The 12359-nt window shown below is 48.1% G+C and overlaps 1 protein-coding gene across 1 annotated transcript; it reads right to left on the reverse strand.

Annotated features, from left to right (window-relative positions):
* Positions 1-242: 242 nt before the first annotated feature.
* On the reverse strand, positions 243-12185 carry LOC144729156 (ly6/PLAUR domain-containing protein 6-like). The gene is made up of 5 exons (XM_078609139.1): positions 11965-12185; positions 9239-9419; positions 3775-3873; positions 2191-2327; positions 243-1171 (listed from the first exon to the last, which is right to left on the reverse strand). Exons 2-5 carry the CDS (start codon positions 9384-9386, stop codon positions 998-1000), a joined length of 558 nt encoding a protein of 185 aa, XP_078465265.1. The 5' UTR covers positions 9387-9419; positions 11965-12185; the 3' UTR covers positions 243-997.
* Positions 12186-12359: the final 174 nt, after the last annotated feature.

The raw sequence follows: 12359 nt of genomic DNA on the forward strand, positions 1-12359 counted from the left end.
TGATTGTTGCTCAATTATACCTCCACCTCTCATCCAAAATGTATCTTTACAGAAACCCTAAACTGATATGTAAACTTGTACAGCCTTCGCCTACACTTTGCACTCCTATCGTTTTGTTTGTTTGTTGTTGTAACGTTTTGACATCTTTCAAAAAGAACTTTATAGCTCATGGGATTCCTCCAGTATAAATAAGTATTTTTATTAAAGTTTCCTATTCAAATTAATTGTATATTCGTTGAATGTTTTTTTACGTAATGTTTTGATCTTTTTGAGCATTGATGTTGGGTTTAAAACAAAAATTTCGATGTAATAAACCGGTACAGTACTGCCTTATTGATCTCCCGTGGAAAAAAAAGAGATGTTTAGCTTGAACGGGCTGCCATCCAGCAGTGGAGTGGTAAAGGGTTGTTGTTGCGTCAAGTCACACCGGCGAAACGGCAACTTGCATCACGTGGCCCGGATGAGCGAGAACTCCACATCGCCGTTGGCCTCTTGCTCCCCGAACGCCGATTCGTTTTGTCCATCGCCTGCCACTGGCCCTTGCATGGGTACAGCTCACGTTGGGCATCAGCGTGGCGCCAGTCTTTACGCTGTCAGCATCAGCGGCAGCACCGGCCAACGAGGTGCAGTCCGCTCTCGCTGGCAGCATCAGCAATTCCGGCCAGCGTGGTGCCAGTCCGCTCGCTGGCAGCATCAGCAGTTCCAGCCAGCGTCGTGCCAATCCTCACGCTGGCAGCATCAGCAGTTCCAGCCAGCGTCGTGCCAATCCTCACGCTGGCAGTATCAGCAGTTCCGGCCAGCGTGAGTGCCAATCCTCTCACCGGCAGCATCAGCAGTTCCGGCCAGCGTGGTGTCAATCCTCACGCCGGCAGCATCAGCAGTTCCGGCGAGCGTGAGTGCCAATCCTCACACCGGCAGCATCAGCAGTTCCGGCGAGCGTGGTGTCAATCCTCACGCCGGCAGCATCAGCAGTTCCGGCCAGCGTGAGTGCTAATCCTCACACCGGCAGCATCAGCGCACCGAGGAGCGCGCAGAGCACCGGCCAGCGTGCCGAGCGACACGGCGACGCGCCAGACGGCCACACGGGAGTCTCGGTGGAGAAGACCGCGTCCGAGTGGTTGCGTGGCACGGGGAGGTTGCAAATGTTTCCTTCGCAGCACGACACGCACTCCTGACGGGGAGGGCGGCAAACGGAAAACGTGAACTTAACGACGAAGGGAAACGGTAGCCACCGTTGCCCCCAGAAGGTTCCGACCGAACGTGGTTCACCCGCTACGACATACGGATGAGAATTTTATTTTTACGTTTACGAAGGAAAATGGCGAAAAGCGTGCAAAGAAGCTAGAGAGGAACACGCTTGGAATTACCCCCCCCCCCCCCCCCCCGACAGAGAAATGAGCACATGGATCGGGCAACACGGACAAAGTCTCCAAAGTTGACGTTCATGTTCTACAGTGAAGCCTGCACGAGCCATCATAGCTACGGCTGCCACCTTCTCGGGTACAAAAGGAAAATGGGAATATCACGGGCAGAAGAATATCTCCCGAAAGGGCGGGGGGGGGGGGGGAAGAATGACTTCACATTGCGAAGTCTTGAGAGGCGTGTTGTCATTGCGCAACTGACAAAATATGCGACGTTTAATCTCGGAGATTTCTCAGGACAACAACATGACCATCCCGGGAAACCCAGGACGGGTAGCAACCCTTGTGAACCGCCAAAGCAATATATTAAGTCTGCCTTCAAAACTCACCTCTTTAAACACTCGCCTTCACCCTACGCCTAGTTTTGGCCGTTTACCCCGCAGGTTACGTTCATTTCCTGGCTTTCCGTAAAACGGCACATCTACGGATGCAATGTGCCACTTAACAAATGCAAATCGTTCTTCTTATCCATAATTACAGTTTTTTGGGTTAGATCGCGTAAATATAGAAATGTGCCGTTAAACCCGCCACCACCCGACACAGTTAATTAGTAAGGTTCATCACGGGTGGTTGGTGGATTTAACGACACATTGATATATTTACGCGATCTAACCCAAAAAAACCTGTAATTATGGATGATATTGGTCGAGAAAGCCTACTACGCATTAAACATTCTACTTATGATCATCATCACTATTAAAGGAAAAGGTTTAACCAGCCTCGGCCGCGAGCACCCGGGCGAGACTTGGGAGTTGGGCGGCTCGCTTACCGTGCGGTGCGCCGCGTCGGCGAGCGTCCGGCACCCCGTGGCCCCGACGCAGTCGCGCACGGCCACGCAGCGCTTGGTGACCGACTCGCTGGCGCCGAGCCCGTCCATGAGGTGGCGCGTGTAGCAGTAGCGCGAGCCTGCGCGCCATCACACACGTCGCACGCACGTCGCACACACGTCGCACGCAGTGGCACACTCGCGAGTCGCGCCCCGGCACGCACGTCGCACCGGTGCGTTTCCGTTTGCTGTCCTTCCCCCCCCCCCGCACCTCCGATTAGCGCGGAGGCGCGGTGTTTACTACACGCCAGGCCGGGTGCTCGTTTGAGGCCGAGTCGACCTAGGGGAGGGCCCAGGACCGGTTCAGATAATCGTCACTGGCGGTGGTGGCCGCGAGCCGGGAATCGAACTCGGGTCGCCGGGTTAGTAGCGCAGCGCGCTAACCGCTGCACTCTGATGTTGTAGGAGTGTTGTTATAACAATTCTATATTAATTTAAAGTTGCGCATTTTGATGTGACGTCACATTTCTCAACCCCCCCACCCCCTCGTCACACATCATCACAAATGTCTGACCCCCCCCCCCCACCCCTAGGTGCGTGACATCATTTATGGACGGCCCCTTAACGATGTTCTCATCCCGTGCATACGAAGAAGTGCAAATCTGGACAGATATTTAAAAGGTTTGATCCAAGCTCCATCGTTACATCATCCGAATCTTCATTTATCTTGGAGGAATCCGATGAGCTATGAAGCTCTTTTTCGCAGATGTCCAGTCGAGGTGGGTCAGAGAATTATTATGACGAAGCCCCACGTGCCCTGCGAAGAGAATGTCGTCCGCGTCTCTTGTGCGATAAGCAAAGAATGCAGAGCAACACGGAGACCTGGTAAGAGAAGGCTTCACGCGGAAGGAGCGATGGGCGTTCACCTTATGGGGTGCCGCATACTACGGCGATAACGACAGTGGCAGCCTCGGGTGGGAACTTCGCTACAGAGGATGTCGACCATTGAGACGGATCGATGAAATCCGCCCGGGTGCGGCTGGATTTTGTTACTCTTTGGTTCTTTCGGTAAAGTCACGTAGGTATAAAATAAAATAAATCACGACGTTTCGGGCGCAACACAAGCGTCCATCATCAGGTGGGAAAGCATGGTCTGCTGCTGAGGGAGACTGTTTTAAAAGGTTTGAAATGGGTGTAGCCCAAGGGTCATAAAGAAGTGGCTGGGTCTAGTGATGTTAATGTGAGAAATTAGCATGACCCTTGGGCTACACCCATTTCAAACCTTTTAAAACAGTTGCATCAACAGCAGACCATGCTTTCCCACCTGATGACGGACGCTTGTGTTGCGCCCGAAACGTCGTGATTTATTTTATTTCTACCTACGTGACTTTTCCAAAATAATCAAAGAGTATGGATTCCTGCAGTCACGAAAGCTTCAAATCAAGATGGATTTTGTTACATCGCGAGACATGGTGACCTCCTGCGGAGGCCTTCATCCAGCCGTGGATTGATCACGGCTGATGGTGACGACGACGACGACGACGATGAGTGCATGTATATATGTTGATCGATGCAACCGAGTCTCACCTTGTGGGCAGAAGACATCCGGGGCCCAGCGATTGCAATCGTAATTGTCACGGGCATCTTCACACGTGAAGCATTTGAAGCCACCAGGAAATGGGGTTGCTGGTGTGTGAAGATATGGTGGGGGTTGGGGGGGTGGAAATAAACACGTTTGAAAATGCAATTACATTACTTTGTTCACGTCGCTTCTGGCAGAAGAGCCTCCGCCACGGAGTAGCCCTCCTCAAGAGTATGTTGGTCTACTCTTCCAACAGTCGGAATCAAAAGTCCAAAAAGTGTCTGCATGCTCAGATGAGCGTAAAACCTCATAGCAGAGCGTGTAGGAAAGTGAGACCCCCTACTACATGTGAAGATCAAAAAGCCAACTTGAAGGATTTTTTTTCAAGTCCTATGAAAAACATCTTCTGCAGCCATATTACGACATGCACCTATGCACTGCTCTGTGAGATTTCCGAAAGGATTCCTCGCCTCATTAACATGATGCCGATAAAACAATTTCAATACATTGTTTATAAAAAAAAACAACGACGAATGTGACGTAGAAATGGGGATGCATTGTAAAGAGAACCGCATTTCATTGCAAGAAACACACATTCACGTGTGCGTACATCCTTAGATGGACAGCGCAAAAAAATACGAGTGAGAAATATTTGGCAGCGAGCAACTGGAGCCTATGATGGGGAGCCAAAGGGCCCATTAGAGTAGCTCTTATTGGTATTGCCATTGACACGGGGATTTATTCCTTAAGTGCAGGTATCACAAGGCCCCCGTGCAAAACGATGTTGGGGTGTTTTCCAGACTGGGTTAAACCCACACCACTCAGCCACCTTGCCAGGGCACGATTATATGGCTTTGCTCTGCCAATCCAAAAGTCTTGGGGAGTCTGCCATTTTCTCATGTCCGTTTTAGAAAGTTGGATGTACGTACGTGGAACTTCTTTCGCACCGTACATAGCCAACTGTGCTGAACTAAACTATTTCAATGTTATCAGGTAAGGCCCACTGAGCTATATAGCCCTTTTGCAAAAGCGACCTGGCTATCACAAATGATGGCTCAACGATGTGGCTTATCACCATGTGGAAATGTATAGCAGCCGAATACTCTAAAACGCACGTTGATTCTAAATGTAGAGGAAAAACCCGGAGGGAAAACCCGGGGGAAAATCCACGCGACCATGGGGAGAACATGCAAACTCCCAAAATGCAGACGTCAGGGTCGGGATCGGACGCACGACCTCCTGCATACCAGGCGAGGTAGTTAACATCTTATCACCGTGGTTTCCCAATTGTAGCCAACCGTGTAATATAAATTTCAGCTCAACTGGGCATCATTAAGGCAGTGTGGCTCCACTACATCAATGCCTTGATTGTGCCCAAGACTGTTGTTGTACACAAAGAGTTCTCCGTAAACATTCAGAGCTTTCTTTAAAAAAAAAAAATTATGGCCAAAATGGGAGTGAAATGTCCTCTCCAGCTGACCAAAGTTAAAAAAGTCAGCCGGGTAAAAAAAACACAAGTAATAATGTGCTGACAGAGACCAATGTGCATGCATTGCCCATACAAACACAGGCATCTGAGCAAAAGTGCAATGCCATTAGGATGAACTGGGTTCGACACAGCAATGATGAATCCGAGGCATCCCTCTGTGTTTAAACAGAGCGGGGAGCACCTCGTTCACGACGGCGATGGAGCGTGAAATAACTTTGGACTCTCCAAAGTTTGACGCGACTTGTACCGTGTGTTTGCCCGAAGCTAAAACTGTCAGCAGCCCAGTCCATAAATTGTTTGCACATCGCGCGGTGATTAATGAACATGAGCACAAAGCCAAACGTGTGATTGTGGCATTAAGAAGGGGTCAGGCCTAATCCTGACCCTGACCCCAGAACAACCTCCTGCAGTAACTTAACGGTGATTTGTTTTCCCCATCCCTCCCCCGTCTTAAATTTATTGTTCGATTGCCTTTTGGAAACCCATTACTGGGCTCGCTTGTTGTTGTTGTTGGAACAGTCTCCAATCAGGCGTGTGGCTTGAACGAGTGACATGTAATGCATTAATGCAGTGTTAGTTGACCCAGTTTTACACGTAAAATTGTAGTGGATTCATTTTCAAATGTACTTTTTTAATAATTTGAGCGCGATTGTCATAGCGGTGTACGGCTGTTTAACGTCTTCCGCGGCGTACGTAGCCGACCGTGCTAACCGGAGGTGTGGAAGAAGGTCAAGAAACTAAACACAAAAAGCAGTTCTGAAGAAGTGAGCTCCAGTGGCTTCCTAATATCGGAAGGAAGAGCGTTCCAGACGGCCGCAGAAGCGCGTCTGAAAGCGCGCGATTTGGTGATCACCGTCTGTGTTTAGTGGCCAGCAGCCAGAAGATGCTGCTGCTGCTGCGAGGGTGACCAGGAGTTCGCGTGACGGTTTATTCTCCTGTCACGTCACGAGACAGAGTATCCACTCGGAAGGAACTCCCATAGCACAGTGCAACCGTTCACGAACGACCCACGGAAGCAGATATCACAGAGCTACCTCTGAGATCCCTTCAAGTTACCTCTGGTCGACACAGTAGAGGGCAACACTTGGAATATTTAACGTGTAAAACTTTGCATGGCAGTGCAATACCCCCCCCCCCCTCACTTCCGAATTTTTAACTTAAAACATTCCTGCGGAGGGAGCTGGTAGGAACGTTGGGTTTCTCGGTCAATGGCCAGGGTCAACGGCGGCGTGGTGTATTCCGCAAATATGCCCGACTGTGAGGGAGGGCACAAGACGGCGTGAGTAGGTTAAACGTTGAGTTTTATAAGGGCACCACGGGGTGACCAGCCCCTCCCCACCCAGCCCCCTCCCACCCAGCCCCTCCTCACCCTCCCCTCCCCACCCAGCCCCACCCTCCCCACCCAGCCCCTCCTTGCACGACAGACACAATAATCCCCTGTGGGCTGGTGCAACCAGGAGGTTCCTACCAGTATTAAATGTACAAGCTTGATAAATGTAAACCGTAACGCGGTAGTCGTTAGTAACAGTGGCTCGATAGCGAGGTGCCAGTCCACACCCTGGCCGGGGCTCGACTCTGCACTTCATCCCTCTCCGAGTATCACTTCGTGGGAAGTTAAAAACGACTGCTCCATGGATAGACTCACCCACCACCATAGGCATGTGGAATTCCTACCACTGCTCGGCCTGAAAAACGGGAGGTGAGTACCGGCCCACACATCCATCCATCCATTGCTAGAGCAATCCAATGGTGGGAATTCCACATTACCATGACGAGAGACAGTTTTGACATCCCACAAATAAGGTGCATTGTTTAATCGCTTCCAGTGGCATGATTGGATGGGTTAAACCCCCAAGGCAGATTTGAAATTCAAACCTTGTGATTATGAGATGGGTCCACAAACCCACAACCAGGCTCCATCTGGCTGGCGGTAACGGTTAATCTTCGACACGTTATATATCTGTCAAACAAGAGACTTTGCCCCAGCTTAGTGTGTTCTTATCACTCATCAGCAAGCCACAGATGGTTATACAACTGTGGTGGTGGTGGTTAAGCGGTTAATTACAAAATGTATGTAAATATAGTATTTATAATGTTAGTTTGATTACCATATAAATAACCTGACCGGCCATGGATACCCATAGGCATTTATATGCATTCATTAATCCCCCCCCCCCGCCCTTCGCGCAAGAAGTGCTCACAAGTGACGTCATCACATCTATCCCTTTATTTCAGGAACGAAACGGGAAGATTTCTCCACAAATCTGGCTGTCGCCTGATGAAGCTAGTTGTAATTACTGGCGAAACGTCGTACACGGATTGTAAATGTTGTGGCTTTGCTCTCCGACACACCGGTGTGCTGTACTAGTGACGAATTGGCATTTTCTGCTTACGTGACAAACCTTACTAATTGGCTGTGGCACGAAAGCCTACTATGGGGCCGTCCATAAATGATGTCACGCGATTTTGGACGATTTTTGACTCCCCCCCCCCCCATGCTTCAAATCACTTTAAATAATTGTCATTATAGTGCATATTTAATGTGGCGATGCACTCTGATGATGTAGGAGAAAACATGTATTAAAAAGTCTATTTAAATAAGTAGAGCGTGTTGTCTATATTTATTTAAAGTTGCACATTTTGATGTGACGTCACATTTCTCAAACCCCCCCCCCCCTCGTCACACATCGTCACAAATGTCTGACCCCCTCCCCCCTAGGTGCGTGAAGTCATTTATGGACGGCCCCTACGTGTTAAACTGATAGTAGTTATAACTGTATTATAGTTATAACGTAATTTTTTCCCCTGGTCTCTTGAAAGAGACACTTGGTATCACAGTGGGCACTCACTAGGACATGATGATGACGATAATTTATTATTGTTGATGAACATAGCACTTTATGCTGAAGATGATTGTTGATGGTAGTAATTCATAATTTTATAATTACGACGCTGATTGTCGATTATTGTAATGATGATACTGCCAGTGAAACTCATAATTTATGGTGTTGATAATGACGATAATCACGATCATCACGATTGATGGTGGTGATTTAATTATATTTATAACTGACCATTTCTACGATTTATAATTAGTTTATTTCGGGGCTAGATCGTCTAGGTATGTTATAACTAAAATGCTCCACCGCCCAAGGTTACGAGTGCAACGGCTCGTGATGAACATGGTGACGGAATTAAGCGAATAATTTCCACGTGCAGCGTCACTCTTGGTGACGTTTTAGGCAACGACCCTTCTTCGTAGAACGTGAACACAGGCCGCAGAGAGTGAGAGAGCGACTGCACTTAACACCACCGGTCATCAGTAAACGTTGACACAATTGTAAAAAATAACTTCTGCAACACGCGGTGAACGCGATGCCGCTAGGCCATGTCACTGCCCCCAAATGATATTGCCCTAAAAATGAAAAATAAAATTGTATTATGTATCTGCTGTGAAGGGCGAATTGCCCGAAACGTCGTCTATTATATATATTTAAGGCAGCGTTGTATTGCTGTTGTTGTAGTGTTCCAAAGCAGCAACATCCCCAAATAATTTGTTCAAATTATAATATTGGAGTTTATCTTCTTGGTTCTTTCGGTAAAGTCACGTAGAAGGGAAATAATAAAATAATAAAAATAAAACATAATAAAATACAATGTTTTATTGTTATTATTTTATTATTTCCCTTCTACGTGACTTTACCGAAAGAACCAAGAAGATGAATCCCTGCAGTCACGAAAGCTTTAAATCGAAATATTGGAGTTTATTGTTATTATCATCATCATCATGCTACTGATGATGAATGATGTGTATGCTGAACTTCTTTCGCAGCGTACGTAGCCAACCGTGCTAATCGGATGTGCCGGAGGTGGGGGAGGGGGATGAACGACAAACTAAAACACACACACAAAGAGCAGTTTTAAACATGACAATAACGTGTGATCGTGACGGCGATGCGAACTTGGAGGTGCACACTCACTGGCTGGGTAAAGCTGAACGATGTCCTGTGCCGTGAAGTCTCTTCCTCTTCCTCCTCCTCCCCCAGCGGCCACCACCAGCAGCACCACGCGCGACATCCAGCAGAGAGCGACTCCGATGATCAACACCACTGCGCCGGGCAGGCTCATGGCATCGTGTGTCCAACACACACACACCCTCGTCTACAGATAGATAAGCCACATATATAGACAAAGACAAAGACCCCCCCGTATAGCCTTAACATACTGTTGGGGCAAGTGCTGTTAGCGAACACCCATGAAGCACCACGCCCGACCGCCTTTGTCTCCCCAGTGGCGATGTTTACACACCGCACCAGGTACTCATTTGAGGCTGAGTCGACCTAGGGGAGGCCCAGGACCGGTTCAGATAATCGTCACTGGTGTTGGCCGTGAGCGTGAATCGAAGCCGGGTCGACAGGTTAATAGCACAGCGCGCTAACCGCTACACTACCACTCCCCACTACATATACACAAACAGACACATACACCCTAGTCTACAGATAGATAGCTACATACACACACACATACACCCTCGTATACGGATAGCTATATTTTTCAGTTTCATGTATTAGGTATAGCCCTGTGAGCCATTCGGCTCTTGAATCGGGTGCAACCGCAACAAACAAAAACATAAACAAGAAACATCTTGAAGCGACTACGCGCAACAGAAAGATCCGGGGAAAAACCGCAAAGTCTTCCAGAAAAATCACCACATATCAACGCTGTGTGCAAAAATCCCAGTGGGATGCAAGTCAAACAATAACAACCACAAGACAATTTATATTACAGTTATCAGTCTAACTCTGTACTTCAACAAACAAATATGGCTAAGCCAAAACGTTTTCGAAATCACCACAATAAAGCTATAAAAGCAATGTAACAGTGATCATAGGAACTGTGATTGAAAATTTACAATAAACGATATACATAACATATACGACGAAACTTTGCAGCCATAGCTGGCTGCATGAGTCACTCCATAACAGCAGGAGCATCAGTAGGAGTATCAACAATTTTCAATGCACACACACACGCTACACGTGCACGTACAAGCTTGTCGATACGACGCACCCGACTGCCGGTCTGTAATACACAGATCGCACACAGCACGCCCACAGATGGTCAGTCTCAGCTCGTGTGTGAGTGTGTGAGAGTGTGTGAGTGTGTGTTTGTGAGTGTGAGTGAGTGTGTGAGTGTGTGTTTGTGAGTGTGTGTGAGTGTGTGTTTGTGAGTGTGAGTGAGTGTGAGTGAGTGAGCGTGTGTGAGAGTGAGTGTGAGTGAGTGCGAGTGTGTGTGAGTGAGTGAGTGTGAGTGAGTGTGTGTAAGTGTGTGTGTGAGAGTGAGTGTGTGTGAGAGTGAGTGTGTGTGAGTGTGTGTGAGAGTGTGGGTGTGTGTGAGTGAGTGTGAGTGAGTGTGTGAGTGTGTGTGTGAGAGTGTGTGAGTGTGAGTGAGCGTGTGTGTGTGAGTGTGTGTGAGTGTGTGTGTGAGAGTGTGTGAGAGTGTGGGTGTGTGTGAGTGAGTGTGAGTGAGTGTGTGAGTGAGTGTGTGAGTGTGTGTGTGTGAGTGTGTGTGAGAGTGTGTGAGAGTGTGGGTGTGTGTGAGTGAGTGTGAGTGAGTGTGAGTGAGTGTGTGTGAGTGTGTGTGTGAGTGTGTGTGAGTGTGTGTGAGTGAGTGTGTGTGAGTGAGAGTGTGTGAGAGTGTGGGTGTGTGAGTGAGTGAGTGTGAGTGAGTGTGTGAGTGAGTGTGTGTGAGTGTGAGTGAGTGTGTGAGAGTGTGTGTGAGTGTGTGCGCACACGTGAGATGTCAAAGCTGTCGTGTGTCTCGCTGTCACCTTCTCGGCCATCGCTTAGCTCTCTGCTACGGAGGAAGGACTATCGTCCGAAACGTCGCCGACTATTTATAATCTAGTTTTCTTCCCTTTGGGCAAAGTCACCGAGGATGGGATGGAGTGTGCTTGAGGTTGTTGTTGTTTTTGCTACTTGTTTAGGGCCACGCTGTGTGAACCTGCGTGTTCAGTTGTCAGAGTGAAACATCATTCTGCCTTCATGCGTGATCCACGATTTGTAGCGGATCACGCAATAGCCTGGCAAACCCTGTTTTTACTAAGTGTATGTGCGTGTATTGTAGGTTAGAATTCTGTGTATAACTGGACGTTCTGAAAAAAAATGCTTCTTTACATCGAAGTTCATTTTAGTCGTGCATTTCAGAACACATGCAAAGAGTGATTATATACACTGCGTGTGCATGTGTAATGACATCAACACAAACATGCGTCTGCAATGCGTATGTGCACTATGCGTATAATATATGCATATGTACGTGTGCGCAATGCGTAAATATGCACTACATGTGTATAAGCGATGCGCTACTATATATGGTACAATTTGACATTTCAAAGGTGTTGTGTATGTCTGGCTATACTCATATATGCGTTCATTTGTTTGTGCGGTATACAGATAAACTGCAATAGGCGACCGAATGTGTTGCTTACACACAGCCCGGATAATAATAATTATCAGGGTTTTTTTCGGTAAAGTCACGTATGTAAAAAATTTAAATGAGTTAGATCATTTTTGCATGGTTAATAACATCTAACTGATTTAAATTTTTTTCCTACGTGACTTTACCGAAAAAACCCAAGAATATGAATCCTTGCAGTCACAAAAGCTTCAAATCTAGAAATAATTATCAGAACTGCTGCACTCACCCGGCCGATGCGTCCTCCCCTCCGCCTCCATCAACCCGCGCCGCCCAGCATGGCGAAGTATGGTCTAGCAACCTCACACGTGCGACGCCTTCATCCACAGCAGTGGATTAACCAAGGGGGCTGCTGTGGAGGTTAACGCACGCGGCCCTGTTCTAGATTTCATTAAAGAACGCACGCGTACACTTGCGACCCCCACTGCTCAACTTCTCTCGGGATGTGTTAGTTCTTATATAGACTCTAGCAACACACCCCTCTCATCCACCCCTCTCATCCACCCCACCCACCTCTCCGTGCACTCCTCTCCCCACCTTTGCCCCACCCTCCCTCTCCACGAACCTGCACCAAAGACAAAGGTCCCCCGTGTAGCCTGCAACAGGCTGTTGGGGCAAGTGCTG

The sequence above is a fragment of the Lampetra planeri genome, chromosome 31 (genome assembly GCF_965212315.1).
Source record: "Lampetra planeri chromosome 31, kcLamPlan1.2.h2, whole genome shotgun sequence".
NCBI lineage: Eukaryota > Metazoa > Chordata > Hyperoartia > Petromyzontiformes > Petromyzontidae > Lampetra > Lampetra planeri.

Excerpts from the sequence above, each read along its gene's own strand:
- LOC144729156 (XM_078609139.1), bottom strand. The coding sequence starts at position 9,386 with ATGAGCCTGCCCGGCGCAGTGGTGTTGATCATCGGAGTCGCTCTCTGC. Across the intron at positions 2,328-3,774 it reads GGATGTCTTCTGCCCACAAG|GCTCGCGCTACTGCTACACG; the intron begins GTGAGACTCGGT and ends GATGGCGCGCAG. Across the intron at positions 1,172-2,190 it reads CCGACGCGGCGCACCGCACG|GAGTGCGTGTCGTGCTGCGA; the intron begins GTAAGCGAGCCG and ends CCTCCCCGTCAG.